Here is a 23,499-nt window from a genome sequence, read left to right on the forward strand (position 1 = left end):
CGTGACCTGAGCGTGGCTGCCGTCTTTATAGCGGTGCGCTCGCTCGCGTTCCTCTTGGTCCTAAAGCGCAGACCGGCGCTGGGACGTCCTTACCTTGGATCCTGCGAGTTTGACTGTAACGGGAGCGCACACTGTACACTAATGCTACTGTAAGGGTAGTGTAGTCAGACAAGCCTAAACTGCAGTAGGGCAGTTTCTGATTTGGTGATGCTACCCTGTGTAGTTCCAGGCTCTTAGCTGTAGAAAGACTGATGCGTTTAAAATCACTTGATTACTTTGGTGAATCAGATTAATGAGGCTGTTTTCCACCAAACTTTGCGCTGGTTTGGCTTTGGAGCCGGCCAGCATGTGGTGTAATACTGCCACCCAGTGACAGAAAGCAGAAAGAACTGGAGCTCAGGGGAAATCCTGCAGTATTTTACTGTTTTTAATACAGCAGATTACAGCAAAGACTGATGCATAGGCAGGTCAAGCTGGTATTGTAGAACATACACTATCTGGACAGCACTATCAAAAACAATTGGACACCTACACATTATACCTTTAGTATACCCCCTACACACTACACCCCCACACACACATTTAACTGCTTCCACTGTTCAGGAAAGGCTTTCTACAAGACTATTTAGTGTGTCCATAGGGAGATTTGACTATTTATCCAGAAGAGCATTTGTGAGGACAGACGTTCGTTGGGCCTGGCTCACAGTCGCCGTCCTAGTGCATCCCAAATGTGTTGGATAGGGTTGAAGGCCAGTCAAGTTCTTCCACAACAAAGTTCTTCGCCCAACCAAACATTTGGACTTTGCTTTGTGCACTTTCTTGCTGATACTAATGCCAGAGGAGGTCTGAAACTTTGCTGTTATTAAGTCAGCAGAGTGGTGACGACTTTTATGCACTATGCACCTCAGCAGTTAGCGACCCCGCACTTCCACTTCTCAATAATACAGCAAATTTCAGGGGATGGACACAAAAAAAATTCCAATGTCTTTCCAATGTTTTTTGGCCATCAGACTAGATGCTCTGTTTGGCGGACACCAAACACTTTATCCCCATCGTGAAGCATGGTGGTGGCAGCATCATGCTGTGGAGATGCTTCTCAGCAGCAGGCCCTGGAAGGCTTGTTTTGGTAGATGTTAAAAACAATGCAGCAACACATAGGGAAATCATGGAGGGCAATCTAATTCAGTCTGTAAGAGAACTACGGCCTGGGAGAAGATAACATATGACCCGAAGCCTACAGTGAAAGCTACACAGAAATGATTCAAAAATGATTCTCAATCCAATAGAGAACTTGTGGCTGGATTCCTGGGCGACCTGACAGAACTTGAGCAGTTTTGCCAGGAGGAATGGAGTAAAATTGCAGTGTCCAGACATACAAGCCTATATAGACCTATCCATACAGACTCAGTGCTGTGATTGTGGCCAAAGGTGCATTTACTAAATACTTAGATATTTACATACTGCATTAATAACACATTTTCAAACTTATTACAAGACTGTAATGACTACTAAACTGTACCCATATTTTAAGTTCCAATAGTAGCACTATAAAAATAACACTATTTTTACTGTATAATTCATAGAACTGTGGAGTGATGTCGTAGTCATGGTCAGTCAAAAGTCACGTAGCCATACACATAATGTACTGATTGTAATGGAATTAAACACACAAAAATTTAGTAACTAACTACTAATGACCTAATCAGTGTAACTGAGTACATAATAACTAGTCCCTCCAAGCAAAACTAACTAAAGGCAGAAGTTGCCCAGACATTTTCTTTCTGACATTCAGGTTCAAGTCCAAGCCATGTGGCACCTGTGCCTGGCTGGTGCTTGCTGAGGATGCTGCACTCTGAGGAGACGGTGGATTACCTGCCTTCAATTTATTGTCTAAATAGTCATCATGAGACATCTGAGAACTTTGGACTGATTTGTGAGTCTAATGGGGGCATTAAGCAGACCAGTGAAGACTTGTTGAACAGCGTGTGACCAGAGAGATGGGCCATTCCAAAACACTGTGTCCTCATAGTGACTGCTTAAAAGGGACACTTGCTGTTCAAGGGAACCCAGACATTTGTAAACAGAAGGATCATAAATCTAACATTAGTGTTTTCCTCCTACCCTCCAAAGAGACCTGGCAATAGCACTGCACCATTTGAGTACTTTCAAGGGGGACCAAACATAGACAAAAGCAAATTTCTCAATGCCTACTCAACTTTGGGACTCAGACTATATGGAGAAAAGTATTTGGACACCTACGTATTACACCTATAGGAGCGTTTATGACATCCAATTCTAAATCCATAGGCACTGATGTAGAGTTGCTTCTTCCTTTGCTTTACCTCAGTACTCGGGGACCCCACTCTGTAACTTTCTGTGGTCAGCAACATGCCGGAGTTGTTGTACTTCCTAAACGCTTCCACTTTTCAATAATACCACTCACAGCTGATGGTGAAATATCTAGGAAGGAAGAAATGTCATCAACAGACGTGTTGCAATGGTGGCATCCTATTACACCACACTAGAATTCAGTGAACTCTTTAGAACCACCCTTTTTTAATGTGTGTAAAGGCAGACTGCATGGCTAGGTGCTTGATTTTATACACCTGTGGCAATTGAACTGAATGAAACACCTGAATTCAATGATTCCAATACTTTTTTCTATATAGTGTAATAATGTATAACTCATCATTTATATATTAGATTAATATGTATGGTAATAAACTGCTAGGGACTCTTGCTCTTCAAATTCCTCACACTTCACGACCATGTTACTGCAAAACCTAAGAAGATGCAGCCTAAATGAGGTGTATCCTTATGTGCCAGTACCACCCCCAGAAGGTGCTGTTCTTTTTGTTAACTTAGTAGCTGAGACAGGTGCTTTATCACCATAGCAATATCCCAAAGCTCTCTGTTCCGTCCTTTATCTTCTCTCTGCCTTTATTATTTCTCTAGGCTCTTGAGTCCTTCCTACTTTCAATTAAACCCTTATTGTGTTTCCCACACATCAGCCTCTTCTAAGAAGCTCTGCTCTGTCACATTGCTTCATTCTTGCCTCAGCTTGCGTATTGTACTCACTGTATTACTAGCTTGTAAAACAGTGTGTCATCTGATACATGTTCAATATGCATATTGGAATTACACAGTCTCATTGTCATGTCAGTATGAAAATAATCCCTTTTGTAGTGCAGTAGGCGTTGGGCTCTTTTTCCACAGTGTGTAAAACTGAACCTAGTTTCCGGTTCAAAATATTCTATTCGGGTTATTGTGGAGTGTTTGGTGAAGATTTAGAGCCATTTCAGATGATTATGACCACCCCTGGTTTGGAATGAGCTAGGCCCCTTTTTACAAGCTCCACTTACCACATAGGGGCACTGTGTAGTTCTTTAATTACAGACTGTAGCCCCTCTGTTTCTCTGCATACTTTGTTAGCCTCCTTTCACCCTGTTCTTCAATGGTCAGGGCCACCACAGAGCAGGCAGTATTTGGGTGGTGGGTCATTTTCAGCACTGCAGTGACACTGACATGGTGGTAGCGTGTTAGTGTGTGCTGCAGTCGTGATGAAGTGCTTCGAGAAGCTGGTGAGAGACTTCATCACATCCACGCTGCCCGACACCCTGGACCCGTTTCAGTTTGCATACCGTCCAAACCGTTCCACAGATGATGCCATCGCTCACCTTCTCCACACATCGATGACACATCTGGATGCTGGGAGGGGTAATTATGTTAAAATGCTGTTTGTGGACTACAGTTCAGCATTTAACACTATTATTCCCTCAAGACTCACCACAAAGCTGGAAGATCTAGGTCTCCACCCATCCATCTGTGACTGGATCTCCAACTTCCTGACTAACAGACCACAAGCTGTTCGGGTATGGCAAGCATGTCTCACCCACCCTCACCCTCAGTACCGGAGCCCCTCAGGGCTGTGTCCTTAGCCCTCTGCTGTACTCGCTGTACACCTCAGACTGCAAAGCCACTTCCAGCTCCACCAACATCATTAAGTTTGCTGACGACACAGTTGTGGTGGGCCTGATCTCAGGAAATAACGAGAAGGCCTACCTGGAAGAGATTTGAACCCTGGAGAACTGGTGCCAGGATAATAATCTCCAGCTAAATGCCAGCAAAACGAAGGAGCTGATTGTGGACTTTAGCAGGAAACAGCAGAGGAGCTACCAACCTGTCCACATCAGTGGAACGGCGGTGGATAGGGTAGGAAGCTTCAAATACCTTGGAGTGACCATCTCTCAGGACCTCTCATGGAGTTGCCACATCAACACCATAACGAAGAAGGCTCGTCAGCGCCTATACCACCTGAGACGACTGAGGGACTTCAGACTGCCCTCCAAGGTACTACGATCCTTCTACTCCTGCACCATCGAGAGCATCCTCACGGGGAACATCACAGTCTGGTTTGGGAACAGCACCAAGCAGGACAGGCAAGCACTACGACGAGTGAGACGTTCAGCAGAGCGAATCACTAGGATGGAGTTTCCTGACCTGCAGTCCATCTACAAGAAGCGGTGTTGGACCAAGGCCAAGAAGATTGTGAAGGACCCCAGTCATCCCAACAATGGACTGTTTTCTCTGTTGCCCTCGGGGAAACGCTTAAGAACCCTGAAGGCTAACACAGAGAGAATGAGGAGGAGCTTCTTTCCACAAGCCATCCGTGCCTTGAATGGGGACAGGGACTAGGACACTAAATCAAAGTATCTACATACACAAACTGGACCCTCACTCACTACAATACACAACCATGGCTCACGGAAAACACACTACGGACAACAATGAAAATATTTCTTTTTAACTCACACATACACTCACATACAGATAAATATGTACATATATATATATATATATATATATATATATATATATATATATATACACACACACACACACACACACAGACACGCACTATTTTATCTCTGTATATATATTTGTATATTTGTATTCTGTATTTTTTTTTGCTTATATTTCTATATTTTCATATTTTTATATTTAATTCTTTAACTTAAATGTAACTTATTCTATTTTTATTTTCTTCATTTTTATTTTATTTTTCTTTTGCACTTTTGCACTTTACTTCATTAAGTTAAGGTTTAGTTAAGTTTAAATGTAGATTTTTATTGTATAACTTGATGTGGGCAGACTGTCATAAAAGCATTTCACTGCAAGTTATACTGTGTATGACTATGTATGTGACAAATAAAATTTGATTTGATTTGATTTGATTTGATTTTGATTTGATTTGCAATGGTTCGAGTGTATCAGAAGACAGAAGTGCTGCTGGAGTGTTTAAACACTGTGTCCACTAACTGTCCGCTCTATTAGATACTCCTATCTAGTTGGTCCACGTTGAATATGTAAAGTCAGAGACAGAAGCTCATCCTCTAGCCTTTCGTCAGTGGCCACAGGATGCTGCCCATACGACACTTGGCTGGACATTCCTGGTTGGTGGACTATTCTCAGTCCAACATTAATGCAGATGTGTCTTTAAACTGCTGCGTCTCATCCCCTCAAACCGCACAACACACACACTAACATGCCACCACCATGTCAGTGTCACTGCAGTGCTGAGAATGACCCACCACCCAAATAACACCTGCTTTATGATGGCCCTGTGGAGTCCTGACCATTGAAGAACAGGATGAAAGGCGGCTATCACAGTATACCGAGAAACAGATATGATCAGATATTGTCCTTTATTATAGGAGTATTGTAAAAAAAAAAACAGTACGCTTTATAGCTAGTAATTGAGCCACAATATATTTGTCCCAACACCACAATGAGAAGAAGAAGCCAAGCAGTGATGTTGAAAATGCTTTGTCACATTTCACGACACCACAAAGCAGCAAAACAGACCCAAGCAAATTCACACACACTTTTTAAGAAAAAAGCCTTATAATATTTTTTAGATACCACCACAAATGGAAACCACACTGCTAAGCAGGTCAGTAAATCCAGGCTCGAAATTAGAAACTCTTGAAAGCCTTGTGCAGCTCTCATAACAGCCAGAGCACTGGCGCCCTCCAGAGCACCACAAGACACTCTATAGCAGCAGATAGGACAGACAGACAAAAGATGGATGGATGGATAGAGTTCATGTATTTTTATTGTGTGTTTTTTTATGTAACCAGTAAAGATTTTTCACTTTAAGTTGGACAACCGCACAAACTCATTTACACAGTGTATTAAAAGGCTGTAAATCTGTACAAATACATTAACAAAACACACACAATATATAAGTCATACAATGCTGTATGTGATGGTTTGGCCAAGATGGACAACATTTCTGTTTGCTTTGTGTGTTGGGTTTTAAATGTTCATACCTTACAAAATAATCAATGTCCTAGTCTGGGAGGGGTTTGTGTTGTCTGTTATCATCATGGCTTTAACCTGGAGAAAAAACATGCATACAGAGTGTGTGCGGCCAGGAAGAGCAGAATCTATTTTACAGGATTGCTTTCAGGGCTCTGAATGGAACTTGTTCCAAACTGCAGCCACTAGAGGCTCTCTGGTTGATGTATGCAAATGAATATGCAACATCTGTCACTACATTCCTCAAGAAGTGTGTAGAAGATGTGGCTAAAACAAAACAAATTTGCACACTTCCAAACCTAAAACCCTGGATGAACAGTGAAGTCTGCCGTCTGCTGAAAGCATGAGATGAAGCCTTCAAATCTGCCAACAGCAAGGAACTGAATGCTGCCAGACAACCTAAAGGGGTGGCATCAGGACTGCAAAAAACAATCACAGCACAGGGACTGCACCCTATTTCAACTTCTACCCCAGATTCATGTGGCGGGGACGTCCGAGCAGTTACTGACTATAAGAGCAAAGGCAGTAACTCAATGACCCAGCTGAACTAAACACTTTCTTTGCCCACTTTGAGACTAAGGATCAGGCTCAGCTAACCACCACTGCCTGCCTTGCTCCGCTCCACATAATAGCCAGCACTCATACTGACTACAGATAAGCTGAGGAGAACACTGAAGAGGGTCTCAACTAGAAAAGTGGCAGGCCAAGATGGTCTTTCAGGATGGGCCCTGAAAACTGTGCTTTTCTAATCTCACAAACTGGACTTATCGATATGTCATAGTTGTGATGGCATCTAAAATAGGGTGACTATATGTTTCCTGTTTGCCTGATGTCCCTACTCTTTTTGGGATGTGAAAAAAGTCTGTCTGGCCAGGAATTGTAAGTTGAGTAGGATTTTTTTTTACACCAGTGTTTGTTTGAATTAAGAGCTTTAAACACGTCTCTTAAATAATAATAACAATAATAATAATTATATATATATATATATATATATATATATATATATATATATATACACTTGCTACCTGTTTTAATGGCACCTGTTTGACCTCGTTATCTGTATAAAAGACACCTGTCCTCAGCCTCAAACAGTCAGACTCCAAACTTAACCATGGCCGAAACCAAAGAGCTGTTGAAGGACACCAGAAAGAAAATTGTAGACCTGCACCAGGCTATGAAGAGTGAATCTACAATAGGCAAGCAGGTTGGTTTAAATGAATCAACTGTGTGAGCAATTGTAAGAAAATGGAAGACAATGGAAGATCATTGATAATTTCCCTTAATCTGGGGCCCTACGCAAAAGATGATCCTGTGAGGTCAAAATGATCATGAGAACGGTGAACAAAAATCCCGGAACTACACGGAGGGACCTGATGAATGACCTGCAGAGAGCTGGGACCAAAGTAACAAAGACTATTATCAGTAACACACTACGCCGAGAGGGACTCACATCCTGCAGTGCCAGGCGTGTCCCCCTGCTTAAGCCAGTACATGTCCAGGTCCGTCTGAGGTTTGCCAGAGAGCATATGGATGATCCAGAAGAGGACTGGGAGAATATCATGTGGTAAGATGAAATCAAGATAGAACCTTTTTGGTAAAAACTCAGCTCATCGTGTTTGGAGGAAGAAGAATGCTGAGTTGAACACCATACCTTCTGTGAAGCATGGGGGTGGAAACATCATGCTTTGGGCTGTTTTTCTGCAAAGGGGACAGGACGACTGATCCGTGTTAAGGGAAGAATGAACGAGGCCATGTATCGTGAGATTTTAAGCCAAAACCTCCTTCCATCAGTGAGAGCATTGAAGAGGGAACGTGGCTGGGTCTTCCAGCATGACAATGATCCCAAACACATCGCTCAGGCAACGAAGGAAGGGTTCTGTAAAAAGCTTTTCAAGGTCCTGAAGTGGCCTAGCCAGGCTCCAGACCTTAACCCCATAGAAAATTTGTGGAGGGAGTTGAAAGTCCGTGTTGCCCAGCGACAGCCCCAAAACATTTTTCACCATACATTTTTCATCAACATTTTTCACCATAATTTACAAATAAATTCTTTAAAAATCCTACAATTGCCCCACTGTAAGTTGAAGTGAAGGAAGATGATATGAACACATAGATTAAGTAAACGTGACTGTAATAATGTTCATTATCGTAGTTGCATGTTTTTTTTAACCACCCTAACACACATACACATTGCCATCGTCCTGCAGCTTAGGCCTTCTTAAAGGTTTATGTGTCCCCAGCACATTTACGCATTGAACTCCTTGCAGTAAGGCTCGGGTAAACACTCTACAGCAGGACAGCATTAAATGTACTGAAATGTACCATTGCTGCGATGCTCGGGGTGCAGAGAGGGTGAAGGACTCAAGGGCCCAACAGTGGCAGCTTCCCAAACCCAGCTATCGAACCACAACCCTGTCATCAGTAGCCCAGAGCTGTAACCGCTGGGCCACCACTGCCCATTTAATACAAAAACAAAGTGACTGAGGGACAAGAATTATCATGAATTAATGACTTCACGACTGAGAATGGTCAATTTCCACCCTGTTGTTTGTGTGTCGACACCTGTGCTTTTCGGCGGCTCCTGGTGCGGCCGCTGGGAGCGGACTGACAGCTCCGCTCCGCTCCGCTCTGAGATCTCTATGGTTACAAAACCCAGTTTCCGCTTCCAGACCGGACGTCAGTTGTGTTCTGTACAGCGAAGCGCAGTCGCGAAAATTGTGGATGAAAAAGAAACAGCCGAGTTGAGGAAAACAACGAGTTCAGGCTGGGCAACGACAATTCATCGCGGAGGAGGAAACCTCGTCGACTGAGGGAGAAAGCAGTGAAGGAGGGGAAGCCGCGCGACGCTGCAGGTGAGCGGGAGAGCGCTGTGTTTATTATTTTATGTAACTTTGTTCTGCAGGCCGCGCTCCTCTCGGGCTCCGTGCTGAGCGACAGTGTCGGACAGCCAGCCTGCTGCTTTAACCAGGAGCCAGGCGTATGTAGTGCTCTGTGTGCTAGGTTGAGCCAAGGCCCTGTCTCAATTACCGCTCTAATCCCTCTCCACTTCGCGCGTTCCCGCAACCGTGCGCCACGTCGGAGTGCGACATGTAGCCCCTGTCAGAGAGCTTACCCAGAGCCTGAAGGCTGAGGCGCTTTGGTTAGCATGGAAGGGGAGTGGCTCACAAAGCTAGCGTTACCCAGAAGTGAGTCAGCAGCAGAAGTCAGTTAGCGGACCCTTCCAGAGAAGCATGCCCTTTTCTATCGGTTCCATGTGTTTTCCCGGTGGACGGTAGAGGCAGGAGTAGGCTGCCGTAACATCACCGGCGCGCTTGTTCAGCAGAAGGAGAGAGAACGGACACCTAATGACACTCGAAACGAAGTCCAAGTGGACAGGGGAGCAATTGAGACGGGGCCGTGCTTTTAAAATCGTGCCCCTGCGATTTTAAGCAGGAATGGGGTAGCACTAGCTAGCTGGCACTAAATACATGTGGCTGTTGTTGTTGTTGTTTACTGCAATGTTGTCCTTAGTTTACCCAGAGAAAGGCCGACAGCCCGCCTAGGTGCTATTAGGCTGACAGCTGGAGCTCGCTATAGCCATGAGCGGGCACCTTGTTGATTCAAAATCAGCTAAATGTAGCTAGCTGACTTGCTAAACAAGCTGTTGCCAGACTGCATACTAATGCGACCAGGAATAGTGTCCAGATACATAGGATATGACGAATGCTAGGAAGTGAGGCTTGTGGAAGACTCCCCCAACATTTCTGTAGAGTTACTTTCTACTCCCCCTCTTACTTCAGTGATTCAGCAGCTGGAGCTTCATCTCAGTGCTGTCTGCTGTGGGTTCACTTTATCTTTCAGTTTTTCAACACTCTCCCCTTCATTTGCATAGCTCAACAGCTTAGATTAGTACCTACTGATAGCTTGGAAAGGTACACGACATTGCTTTTTTTATGTGTATTTGACTGTGTTTCTTTCACTTTTCACGTAGACACATTGACTCTACTGTAAATGTAATAACTGTAGTTTTTTTTTGTTTTTGTTTTTTTTCACCCCATCCGTAGCCATAATGGTGGGCGAGCGCCGCAATGGGAACCTGCTGGTTCAGTTGGGGCCAAAACAACAGGCCTATCCAGAGGAGCTGATCCGTCAGAGGCGCACCCATGATGGCCAAACAGAGTACCTGATCCGCTGGAGCCTGCTGGCAGTGGATGATGGCACCAGCTCAGGCAGCAGCAGTAACGAGGCGGGCGGAGGGAGTGGTGGTAGCTCTGGTGTAGGCGGCTCCAGCGGCTCCTCTTCTGGTGAGAGCAAGACGGAGAATATTCTGATGTGGATGTCCACAGAGGATGTGTATGCCAACTGCCCTACGCTGCTGGGCAAGCGTCCGCTGCTGGAGGAGAAGGTTCGGCCCAGTGGCCAGTTCTCTGCCGACGTCACGTTTGATGAGGTGGAGCTGTCCGATATGAAAGATGATGTCAAGAACCTTGTTGAGCGAGCGCGGAAACAGATGGCCAAAAACAGTGATTTCGCCATTAGCCTCACACACACCATTCACGTGCTGAGCGCCTACGCTAGCATCGGCTCACTGGTGGGAGTCTTCAAGGAGACTGGTGCGCTAGACCTGCTCATGGAATTGCTGTGCAACAAAGAGCGCCAGACCCGCCGCAGTGCCGGGAAGATGTTGCGTGCCCTGGCCTCCCATGATGCAGGTATGTTACAGTCGTAAATGTTCTGCTGATGTTAGTGTCATGTTGGTCATTCTAAAAAAGAATCACTGACCTCGCACACAGTGTCGAGGCTGTTTTTGGTAAACATTGTGTTTACATGCTTCTTTGTATTGTTGTGTATGGTATAGGAAGAGAAATTGATAATGCACTTTCATTGCTGTACGCCATTGATTGAACTGACAAGAGCTAAACCTGTAGCTAAATTTACATTTATGGCATTTAGCTGATGCTCTTATCCAAAATGACTTACAAAGTTACTCTTATTACAGAGGTGGGCCAACGTAGTGTTAGGAGTCTTGCCCAAGTACTCTTATTGGTGAATTGAACCCCAGTCTCCCACATGGTGTGATAGCTCACTAACAGGTCGTGGTGTTATCTGTGGCACCACACCAACCGCAACCACTGAGATCTATCTATCTAACTTCCAGATAGCCAACACAATACCAAGAATAGAAACGTTACCCCACGTTAGAAACGTGGGGTAAAGTTGGAGTGATATTATTGATGACTATTTTAATAAATATAATAGTTATTTCTCAGATATCACATCTCATCATGTCATTTTGTAGTTTGCTGTTAGCATCGATTGGCCACTTGGATACATGCTCTGTGGTTAACCATAATATCCAGTACAGACAAGGAAGGTATATCAAGTGTGGTTGGTAGGGTAGACAGTACTACCAGAAATATATCACCAATTTTTTTTTAATGATGCACAGTGAGTGTTTTATGAGACGCAATGTGTATTACAATATTTGGATGGTGTAGCATGGTGGGTAACAACGCTGCGACAGACAGGTTTGAATCCTCGGGCCAGGCAAGCAACCCAAGCGCCACCAATAGGAGCAAGACTCCAAAAGCTTCATTTGCCAACCTGTGTAACATGATTGGAATGTGAGTCACTCTGGCTAAGAGCAACAGTGAAATGAAACGAAATCTAAACGAAATCCACTAACTTTTTTTTGTGGCTTTAGTTCTCCACCATGTTGCTTCCATGGACAGGGCGGAGTCACATGCCTACACATGGTACACGTGGTACTATGTTTTGTAGTGAAACTTACAGGGTTGTATGTGTTTCTGTTTCTTATCACAGTAGTAAAATTTATCATGTTACCAATTTAAATAATGTCTCATTGCCCTCGCTAAATGGCAGTCTAGTAGTTCTGCCAGTATTGGGCTTTTCTTTGAGTAATTAGAAATGTTGTATAATAGTGTTGAAGTAAAGCTAACTTGCCTGCAGCATGTATTTCATCTACTTAAGGACCTTATTGTTCAGAGGATCCAGTGAACTTTACGCTTTAAGGTGTAAGATGGGATTGTATTGGGGTTTTAGTGCTTTTATTTTTTTCTCATAGACCCAGATTAGTCATTATTTGGGATAGTACCTTAGAGTCAAGTGGAGCTAAATGACTGAAATAAAGTGCCCATTGTAGTTTCCGTTTCCTCCGTGGTAAAAGTGATAGAAGTGTGACTCTGCTTTTGACATCTTGTCCAATGTGACCCTTGAGCTGTAACCACCCCTACAGTTGTTCCGCAGCTCACATAGGGCACTGATCTGTGTTGTCTTACAATCACTTAATAGAAAAGCTTTATTTGCTCATAAAAAGCAAAAGTCAAGATCAGTTTTATGTTTGTTTCACTTCTAAACTGTGACTCATTGCTCCATGAGTCATCAGAGTTTTGTGTGTTCAGTCCATTCATCGTGCCAAATGTGTTCTTTCTGGGTTTAGACTGAATAGATAGACAAGTTGTGAGAGCCTTTTTGAGGGTTAACACTTAAAGATTGTATAAACTTGAATCATGAAAATGAGAAGTTAAGCAGCTCCATTCATTTGAGACAGGAAGAGAAAGCTCTACTGTCATGGTTCAGGACGAAGGCACGTACCGTTACACCCCTATTCAGCAGTGACTGTGCTGCACTGTTTTGCCCTGAGAGAAAACGGTGCTGGACACTGTGTGAGGAAATTTGTTACAAATGCTGTTTGTTAAAAAGACATGGCCCTCTTTTGGCTCTTAAAATGTGCTTTATTTGTGTCCTTAAATATGCACTGCAAAGGTCTTAGGGCAGGCAACACCTATATTGTGTTTAAATGATTACAGATGAACATATTCAGAAGTATACAGCACACAGGTTCGATTGCTGACTTTATTAACATGAAGTCATTTTTGCTGCAGTTACAGTTGCTAGTGCTGGGCGATATAACCTTAAATCCGTGTCAATTAATTTAACATTTTGTCTTGATTTATGAATAACGATTGATTATAATAAGCTGTATAAGTTGTTCAATTGGCTCAGTGTTTGAGTTCTCCACCATGTTGCTTCCATGGACAGGGCAGAATCACATGAAATCACATGGCTTGCGTGGTACTGTTTTTTTTAAGGGGACAGTAAATAAACTCACACACACAATTGAAAATGAATAACATTTTTGAATAAAAAGACAAATAATTGACATGGGCAAGAGTACGTCGATTAGATGATCGTAGCTTTTGTTTTGATTAATTGCCCACCCCTAAAAACAGCCTTTATTCTTCTGGGAAGTCTGTAGTCGAGTCTTTGTGAGGATTTAATCGCATTCAGCCACAGGATCATTAGTGAAGTTAGGTACTGATGTTGGATGAATAGTCCTGGATCAGAGAGAACACAGAGAAATAGTCTAGATTTTTTAAGTTCTCCAAGAAAAATGTACAATTGGGTGACCACACTATGCTAGAAACCTGAATTATACAGCAGTCTGACGGCCTTAGCGGAAGTGAATTCTGTTTATGTTTCACTTTTACTTCTGTAACGATGCCTGTTTTAACTGCCATTTCTTTGTTGAATTTCTTGACATTCTTTTCTCACTCGCGCGCACACTGCTGACATTTCTCCCGAATAGGGTTAATAATATAATGTGATTTATTTTGTTTGTTTGTTTTCAACCAGTTTGTTTTGTTTTTTTACTGAGAGCAGATTAATGCAGGATTAAATATACAGCTCTTAAGCTGTATGATGCTTAACACAGTTCTTATACAGTCGTGTGATTTACAGTGAAAGGTAAATCAAATAATTCCATGCCTTTTGGTGCCACATAACCCACACATTGTTTTTACCTAAATAACGGTCTTCTCCCTTTAATCACTACAAGCCTGGATTTTTATGACCAAACTTTTGACCTTTTTCTGCTTTTGCAATCATTAAAACATATTTACCATGCTGCTACTACTATTAATAATACATTTTCAATATTGTCTTCTTTCAATACGTCTTTTCCATCATGATATCTTCTTGTATTAAAAAATATAATCTTTCAGTGTGAGGAAAATCGGCATAGGAAGCTGACAAACAAATGCCAACTCCAGCTTCTTTGACGCAAGCAGTTGAGGATGCTCAGTTTCACTTTAAATTATTTTAAGCAGTTGCATTGAAACAGCAGGCAAAACAAAAACATATATAAATATAATGTACATGAAATAATGGGATTACAGTATATAGTATTTCACAATTCTTGCTTTTGTTGTTGTTGTTGTCAATGTTGTTTTTATTCTTCTTATTGTTATTATTATACATTGACCCTAAAATAATAGTTTGTTATTTATTATTATAATAATTTTCATTATGGATTAATCTACTGATTTATTTTCAATATTAATCAGTTGGTTGATTAATTAGTTTTTAAAATGAATCACATCTACATTCCTGCTTTTTTTTTAATCTCTAAATCTCTAATCTTGATAGGATGTCTGCTAAATAATAGGGGGAGTATTGATGCACTCTGCTGAAGCTTCATATTCTCGCGATATTTTGACCAAATTTTAAATGAAGAAAAACGATGACTATCCGAGTTGTTGTGTAACCTACAGATGAGATAACAGCTAGGAGAAGGGCTGGGCTGCAGCATGTGTGAATTGTTGTTAGTTGTTTGCAGACTTCGTTGTAAAGAAAAAGCATTTGCATTAAATATCATTATTAGAATGCGTCACGATGCATTGCCACACTTTCATGATGCGCATTGTCATCTTTTTGCATTGCAGTTATGATGTTTTAAAATGAGTGTTAAAATATCATGATGCATATAGTGCATTTTTTAATTAATATAACCATATGGAAAGTAGATTAAGTGTCTAAAATATATTTGTGTCCTCTGTTCTTTCAGGAAGTCGTGCCTATGTGCTGCTGTCTCTCAGTCAGCAGGATGGCATTGAGCAGCATATGGACTTTGACAACCGTTACACTTTGCTGGAGCTGTTTGCAGAGACCACCTCTTCAGAGGAGCATGGCATCTCTTTTGAGGGCATCCATCTCCCCCAGGTAACTGTTAAGTTACAGCAGGTGTGGGCAATTCTGGTCCTGGAGGGCCAGATTGCTGCACAGTGCTTTTCTTGCTCAAACCTGAATCAACTTACCTGTTAATTGCTAAGTCTTTTAGGTCTACCGGGAAATCAGCAAACTGTGCTGGACTCTGGCCCCCTTTGCTAACTGCTGTGTTACAGTAATGTACAGCTACGGTTGCAGTGATGTGGATTTATGATGTCACGGATTGTCACAGTTAATGATTGGACAGTTAGCCCACTAACATTTCCATGGACTAATGTCTGAATGCTGTGTTCAAAGGATGAAGTAATGGTAAAAAACTAATATTTAAAGACAGTAACGTAATGCTCTAAATACATTAATGAATCATGAATGTGTAATTGATTTTTTTTCATTTAAATAATGAATGAATGAATGAATGTGTAATTGATTTTTTTCATTTAAATAATGAATGAATGAATGAATTAATTAATTAATTAACAATTAAGACCTTGATACTGTATTATACCATTAAACCATAACACCTCTAGTGTGTATTGTTGCTCTTGCTCAAAATCTGCCATTGTCCATTTTTGCCCTGTTTGACATAATTTATATCTGACAGTTGTGCTTTATGTTTTGTAATTATTTTATAATTAAAGTCCCAATCAAATTGTTCAAACTCATCCTGTAAATGTTTTTTGCATGACTGTGATAATATACAACCAATACATTTACATGTATTATCATTCTTTACTGTAGATTCCTGGCAAGCTGCTTTTCTCCCTGGTGAAGCGTTACTTGTGTGTGACTTCGCTGATGGACAAGCTCAACACGGCTGGAGTGGAGTCCAGCTCTGAGCGGCAGGACCCCGGACCATCCTCCTCCTCGTCCGCATTGGGGCATCAGTCGGAGCAGTCTCGAGTACAACGTGAGTTTGAGTACACCATGGCGATGGCTAACCTCATCTCGGAGCTGGTGCGCGTAATGGGCTGGGACCGTAACCGCCAGCCTCCCCTTCACTCAACTGCTGCTGCAGAGGGGGCAGACGACCTGGAGGAAGAGGCGAACAGACGTACTGTTCGCTCCATCTTTCAGCCTCGCTTCTCTGCTTCCCCTTCTGTCGTGACTGCCTCTGTGATCACAGCAGCCCCTCCACCAAAGAAGAAGACCGGAAATGGCTACAAGACACGCACTGACTTTGCCACGCATTTCGCTTATGTTGAGTATGTACAGGACAACCTGAAGAGTGGCATGCAGGTCCGCATGCTGGAGGACTATGAGGAGGTCAGCGCAGGCGACGAGGGAGAATTTCGGTATAGCAATGACGGTTCACCACCTGTTCAGGTAGGAACTGTGTGCATGTTGTATGATTTATGGATGAGGTTCTTCAAAGACAAGCATTTGGTTGATTGGGTGTTTTGCGTTTGTTTTTGTTTGTTTGTTTGTTTGTGTTTTATAGGTATACTGGAACTCGATCTCCAGGACCTACTGGGTGCACTGGCACATGGTTGAGATCCTAGGTTCTGGAAGCAGCGGACAGGCTGAGAAAGAGACTCAGGACAAGGCAACTTCTCTGACAGAGACACTCAAACTCACTGCTGGTTAGATCAGAGCACTATTTATTTTTCATTTTTGAGGCAGCCAATGTTGATTATTAGCGATTGACTAGGGGTGTAATGCTACATGTATTTACCATGAGCCGCCACAGTATGGATGCTACAGTTTGATGTGTACAAAGAATGAGAAACTTAATGCAGAACCAGATTTCCCATAAACCAGTTCCACCTGGAAACTTTAAGCTTAGATCAAGCTAATTGGTTTCTGACTATGGCAAGTGCAAATGACACACAAGAGCTTGAAGACCCACCTACTTCTGTAAAATCAGCAAGGGTGTTTTCCTCCTGTCGTTTCTTTGGGAGGTTGTACTTTTTTTTATTATTATTATTATTTATTTTATTTTTGTATTTTTTTAATTATTCTATTTATTTTGTCATTTGAAAAATTTTTTTAGATTTTTTTTCAATTTTGTAGTCAATCGTGACTTGTTGCCTTCTGTTATGTTTATTTTTTCGTATATTTTCAGAGTGTATTTTCACTGTTTTCAATTCACACTGTACACACTGTACCAACTACCTTGGAGGTACAACTACTGTATGACACTAGGTGGAACAAACTGTAACTTGCACTACTTTTCAAAGTAAATGAAAAGAAACCTAGAAACAAACCTTCTGCATTTAGAGGTTTTGTAGCTTTTTTCCTGTTGTACTGACTGAACCGTAATGTCTGAACTGTGATGGCCAAACCATGGTCTAAATGGAAGCGTGACTTTGATGTTTTGTTACACCCCTAAAACCGAGTTCTGCTATGTATTTAGATAATTTAACTGATTAACCTTTTTTGGAAGTTTAACCTGAAGTTATGTTGGATGACTCTCATTTTGACGTGTCTCTTTCTCTTCCCATATGTTAGTGAGCCAGACGTTCTTCTCGAAGCCACCTGGTGGATTATACTCATTGCCTTATTTGATTGACAGCCTTCACGATGATGACAGCACCCTTACCCGTGCTGAGTGGTGGGAAGTGCTCTTCTTTATTAAGAAGCTAGAACCAAAGCAGCAGCAGGAAGTCAACAACATCCTGCGACAGAACCTTGAAGAACAGGCAAGCATCTAATTCCTTCTGATTCCACTGTACCCTGTGCTCCATTCTGATTATTTTATGAGGATGCACAATATATGGGAGTTCCAAGTATTATTTGGTGGTGAAAGGGAAATTGAACTGTTAATTATAATTGGTTTAATATTAGAGTTATGCCAGATAGTCACAACCCATAATTTAGTAGACTTGTACACGTAGACCCACATGTAGTCACTACATGTGGCAAGACATCTAATTTTACAATTACCTCAACATAATGATACATGGTGGTAATTACAGAAAGTTTGTAATATCAAGCAATGTATCTACATGATGATTTAATCAGGGAGTGTAAAACACTATCTGTCGTGCTATCTCTCATAGGTGGTGGATCTGGATGAAGTCACTCTAATCCAGCTGTCGGTGTCAAGCGAGGTGGCCCGTAAGATCCTGCACTACCTGAAGCAGACGCTGCAGGCCTCCTGCCTAGGTGACCTGCTCTGCTCACACACCTTTGCCAAGCACTATCTGCGTCGTGGTGGAGCAAGTCTGGAGGATGAGGAGATGCTCACAGACAGCTCCCTCAGCTCCTCTGGACTTGGCGGACAGGCCACCTCATCATCGTCTTCGTCCTCAGCGGCACCTGCGGCTTCAACCTCTTCAGCCTCCTCCTCCTCTACAATGGGCTCTGTTTGTAAGAAGCCTAAAAAAGAGATCCCTGCTGATACTGGTAGCTACAGCAGTGACACAGAGAGTGAACTACCAACTGAAGATGAGACCAAGTATCCTGAAGATTTGGAGGAAAAAATGAAAGGCAAGTTGCTTTTCTATAATGTCTAAAAAAAATCTGCTATAATGTCCTATGATGGCTTGAGAAAATGCTGTTCTACAACCAAGGACATGTGTTTACACAGTTGTGTCTTTGTGCATTTCAAATCAGTAATTCAGTCATATGTTCAGTTGAATTAAATTCTAGTCTAATTCACAATTCTAGTCTAACACACTTAAGGATAGTTACATAAGATCTTCAGTGTGTTTGTATTATAATGTTTGTAAATAATAGTAGTACGGTTGTTTTTGTGCTTTTTGCTGCTGTAGTATTTAATAATCCTAAGGTCCAAGGTAAAAAGACAGCCTTGGAGAAAATTGGTGAGGTTGTGGACATCATGAAGAAAAGCAGCTCTGATGCTGGCCAACAGTTGGCTGGCATGAAGTTTATCTGTAAAATCCTGGAGGAGGAGGGACCTCAGGAGCGGAGCACCCTTAGATCAGACTCGGCACAGACTATTCGGTAAGACAACATACTGTGTGTTCTTCCATTTGCAGCAGTTTGTTGGACAAGCCAACAATCTGTGGTAAAATTGTAAGATCATATGCCATTGTCCTCCCTTTTACCATCAACCAATCTTTTTCTAGATTTGTCTTTCATATAAGCATTTACAGAATCAGCTTTGACCCCACTAAGACCTGCAGGTCTCAGAATTTCTGCTTATATAACCGATTACCTGCTCTGTTCCCCCATGCTGCAGTAGACAGAGTGAGACAAAGTGGTTCTCATTTCCCATCCTATGAGTTTGTATTTCGAGACCAGTCATGCCAAGGGCTGTCTAATTCCCTCTCTGAGAATAGAACATCTCTGTCTTCAGATGGATTCTGTTTCTTTTCTTCTTACCCTTTTGAAAGTGGCGGATACAGTTGTTTCAACAATGCCTTTCTCTGTTCCGCAGAGGAAACTCAGTCCTGCTCAGAATGTGTCTTCGTTTGTTAGGTCTTATGGCCTCCACAGTGCTGCCGTTTAGCCTGCTGCGAATGAAAGACTTTTTGCCCTGGGTGTCCGCACTGCAGTGTCCCCTTTGTCATCTCTGCCACAGTTTTTCAACAGAATGCATGGCAGGCAACCCTACTTGGCCACTTTGTTTCTGTAATGTGCACACATTTTCTGGAGATGTGGGCAGTGTTTCTTGTCTTGAAGCATATTCTCCCTATTTTTCTTAGTTTTCCTGTCCTAGTCAGGATGGACAACAAGACCATCAATCACCAAGGCACAGTTACCCAGTCTCTCTGGCAAACTGATTGTGTGGGGCACTGTGCATTTCAGTTCGATACACATGAAGCATTTGCCAAATGTGGGTGCGACAAAAGCAGAAAATCCCTCTAAGGAGAATGGTTGCTTCACTCTCAGGTTGTCAGTCAGATGTTAAGAAATTAGGACAGACCTGCCGGCAGAGATTGTCCTGTTTTTCTCTTGCGCGGACAGCAATGCACCATTGGGTGTGGACGCATTAGCTCACCCCTGGCCAAACACGCTTTTTTTATGCATTTCCACTCCTGAGCCTATTACCAACTCTCGCCAGCGTCAGAAAAAATAGCCTGTCTCGCCTTTTGATTGCACACTGGCCAGGGAAACCTTTGGTTCGAGGGAGCCTATTAGAGGAGCCCTGACCACTGGTCACTGGTTTGTCACAGGGGTAACCTCATTTCCTCACAACCCATGGATTGTAGATGCAGTAAGTTTGGCGTATAAGGCATATATTCCAATATGAGCATAACTGCCTAATTGACTCTCTCTTTAAGGGTAACCACCTGGGTTATGGTGCACATGTTTATTAGGTTTAATTGGCTAGTTGTCACTGTACCTTCATGGGCACTTGCAGTCCTCAAGGATTGGGGCATTGCAGAGACAGTACCTCCAGGTTTAATACATCTTTCAGAGACCTTTCTTTAGAGCTGCTGCTTGTCCGTACATCTTCTGAAAGCTTTCATAGTAGGATATCGACCGAATGTTACAGGTTCTCTGGTAACTTGGGTGAGATACCTCACCACGCTTCCCTTTTTGCATTAAGCACAGGGAATAGCATACTACTGAATGTGGTAAAAGGGACCTGGGAGCTGAAGTAAGCGGTATAGGAATGGCACAGTTTCCTTCCAGTTTTCTTCAACATACTTCTTTGATGATTGAAATTAAAATCATTATCAAAAAATTGCGGAACGTTGACTGTCTTTCCATTACTGTTCTTTGACATGCAGGGACAAAGTCTTAAAGATGTTGGTGGAGATGATTGGAAACCAGCCAAAGCAAAATGCCATCATTGCTCTACTCCTGACCCGCAGCCTCATGCTCAAATATGAGTGGAGAGTTTCTTTTGCCACAGAGGGTGGAGTGAAGGCCATCTTAACATGCATGCAAGAGTATCCGACTTGCACACGAGTGCAACAGATTGCTCTAGCGGTAGGTACACTGTTTACAACCAAGTACCTTCATTTTGACTAACTTGATTTTATTGTCAAATTGTTGTGTTATTATTATTAATATTAATATCATTATCATCAGAGAATGCAACACTATTAGTTTTTGTATCAATAGTATTATCTTGAAGACATGAAACTAAGAAACCATGATCACTGATCTGTATGTCCTCTCCCCAGACTCTGAAGGTCATCACAGGTGCTAGTAAGCATGATCTGCGCAGTGTGGGGAGCTGTCTGCCCCTCTCAGAGTCTGGCACTCAGATGATGCTGGAGATCTTTGCCAGTATTGGTTCAGCAACACCAGAGGGCTCCAAGGGGCTTCTTGGTGCCATCCCCTCTGCTATTGATCTTATGCTCAACACCCCTGGGTAGGTGTCAGGACAACTGTTAATAACTGTTAGCAAGTTAGTGTCCCAGAAGCAAAGTAAAAATAAAAGAGTCTAATTTGAGCATTGTTTGCTTACACTGGCGTCACATTTTATTGATGTAGTTTAAGATTTATATCAAATGGAATTTTGGATGTATGACAGTGGGACCTCAGCTGTGGATTATTGAAGGTTAAATATTTGTAGAGTGTATTTTACTAGGGCAATATCTATTTTATTTGTTATTTCCTAATGTAAAGTTTTGTTCATTTTGGAATTAATTTTACATAGTTCTACATTTATACACTCTTATTTACTTCTGGGTCCGATACTGTTGTAATCAGTGATGCGCCTTTTTCTTTCAAATACACCACCACAGTGTGCTGTTGGATACATACAGTCATATGCAAAGATTTGCAAACCTGTATTGAAATTAGACATTTTGTTGATTTTCTGTGTGAAAATAAGTGAACAAACCCACTTACAACTAACTTATGTGGCATTTTTCTGTTCATTTTAGAACACAATCCTAGGATTTGGATTTAGCTTTACTTAGAAAGTCAACAAGATGCAGTTTGACCAGGAGTTGCGACCGCTTTGCATAAGACTTCTATTCAAAACCCGATTGAGCTGAAGCCAAAGTCAGGAATCACTGTAGTTAATGTGTAAATGGTGCATAACGTTCTCAGTACCCCAACAGGAATGATTTAGTAATTTGCTAGTGATAGTTTGCTCCAATGTATTATAATTTGCCAACGGTACTTTGCAAGTTAATGTTCTGTGTAGTTGTGAGACAGAAGTGGGATTGTGTCCTAACTTTAAAATCTGTCAGCCTTAGCTTACTTGATTTATTGAATGGGCTGATTGACAGTTTGGATCATGATATGCTCCTCTGTAATTAAATTAGGTGTGGGCTGTCTGTACGGAATGGCTTGTTGGTCATAATCATGCTGATCTCCAGTCACAAGAGCCTGGCAGAGCAGCTGGTGGCCTGTGACGTCACTGCTGTGCTTAAAAAATGTCTTTCTGACCAGCGCTCTGAGACAATGCTGGCAATAATTGCCCTCAACCACATCTCCAATGTTCACAAACTGGAAAGGAAAGGTAATGATGATTTTCTAAATTGCTGTTATGCTTGATCTATAAATATATTTGTTCATAGTTAGATTTAAGCCAACAGATTGGAGTAAATGTTGGGTATCGCGAGTACCCAACACGAGTCCTGTTCAGTGACAGTATTTAGGATTTTGTGATTGGTTCCTGTCAGAGTCCAAGGAAGAGCTTGACTTTAAGGACACAGAGCTGAAGATGTTGGTGGTGGGTCTGAAGGAAATGACCACCACCAAAGAGGTGATCCTTACCTTGGAGCAGCTTCTGTGTGATGACACCACTCAGCTGGAAGAGGAGAGGAATGAAGTAATGCGGAGCAGAGATACCTTCCAGGATCTGGTGCGCCTCATGGACCAGCATAGAGTGGAACGGGCAGTGCAGCTCCCCATTCTCAGGTAAATTAACCTTCTAGATCCTTGTTTATATGCTATGCACATGAAACTGCATAGATCGAGTTGGAAGCAGGGGAAAATGGGCAAGCATAACAATCTGAGCCACTTTGACAAGTGTGATGTCTATGCGTCTCTAAAATGCTGGTCTTGAGGTGTGTTCCCCGTATGCAGTAGCCGAAAACACTCCTAAGACCATTCACCTCTCTTTGTGCTCTCAAATATGAGACCGGTTCTGCTGTGTTTGGACTTGTAACTGGCTATCTAGAGTTACCAAGCAGGCTAAACACCACAGCACAGACAGTGTTCCAGCTATTTAAGGCTCCAATCACACATGTTTAGAGGATATCTGAGAGCACAAAGACAGGTGAATGATCTTAGGCATGTTTTTGGCTGTTTTTAAACACCTTTAGTAGACTGGTTCATCTAGGTTTGCTCGCTTTCACT

At 42.3% G+C, this 23,499-nt stretch overlaps 1 protein-coding gene across 4 annotated transcripts in view; it reads left to right on the forward strand.

The window, feature by feature from the left end:
* The first annotated feature begins 9,013 nt into the window (after positions 1-9,013).
* The window catches only part of LOC140554535 (cullin-9), a 31,052-nt gene continuing 16,566 nt past the window's right edge, over positions 9,014-23,499 (forward strand). For all 4 annotated transcript variants that reach the window (XM_072677643.1, XM_072677644.1, XM_072677645.1 and 1 more), the window contains exons 1-12: positions 9,014-9,170; positions 10,362-11,009; positions 15,164-15,318; positions 16,063-16,647; positions 16,763-16,904; positions 17,773-17,963; positions 18,324-18,753; positions 19,038-19,230; positions 20,967-21,168; positions 21,366-21,556; positions 22,461-22,657; positions 22,821-23,058. In XM_072677643.1, the coding sequence (XP_072533744.1) occupies positions 10,367-11,009; positions 15,164-15,318; positions 16,063-16,647; positions 16,763-16,904; positions 17,773-17,963; positions 18,324-18,753; positions 19,038-19,230; positions 20,967-21,168; positions 21,366-21,556; positions 22,461-22,657; positions 22,821-23,058 (3,167 nt within the window). In that variant the 5' untranslated portion in view covers positions 9,014-9,170; positions 10,362-10,366. The remainder of the gene's footprint in view (positions 9,171-10,361; positions 11,010-15,163; positions 15,319-16,062; positions 16,648-16,762; positions 16,905-17,772; positions 17,964-18,323; positions 18,754-19,037; positions 19,231-20,966; positions 21,169-21,365; positions 21,557-22,460; positions 22,658-22,820; positions 23,059-23,499) is intronic.

Source organism: Salminus brasiliensis, chromosome 4 (assembly GCF_030463535.1).
Source record: "Salminus brasiliensis chromosome 4, fSalBra1.hap2, whole genome shotgun sequence".
Taxonomy (NCBI): Eukaryota; Metazoa; Chordata; class Actinopteri; order Characiformes; family Bryconidae; genus Salminus; species Salminus brasiliensis.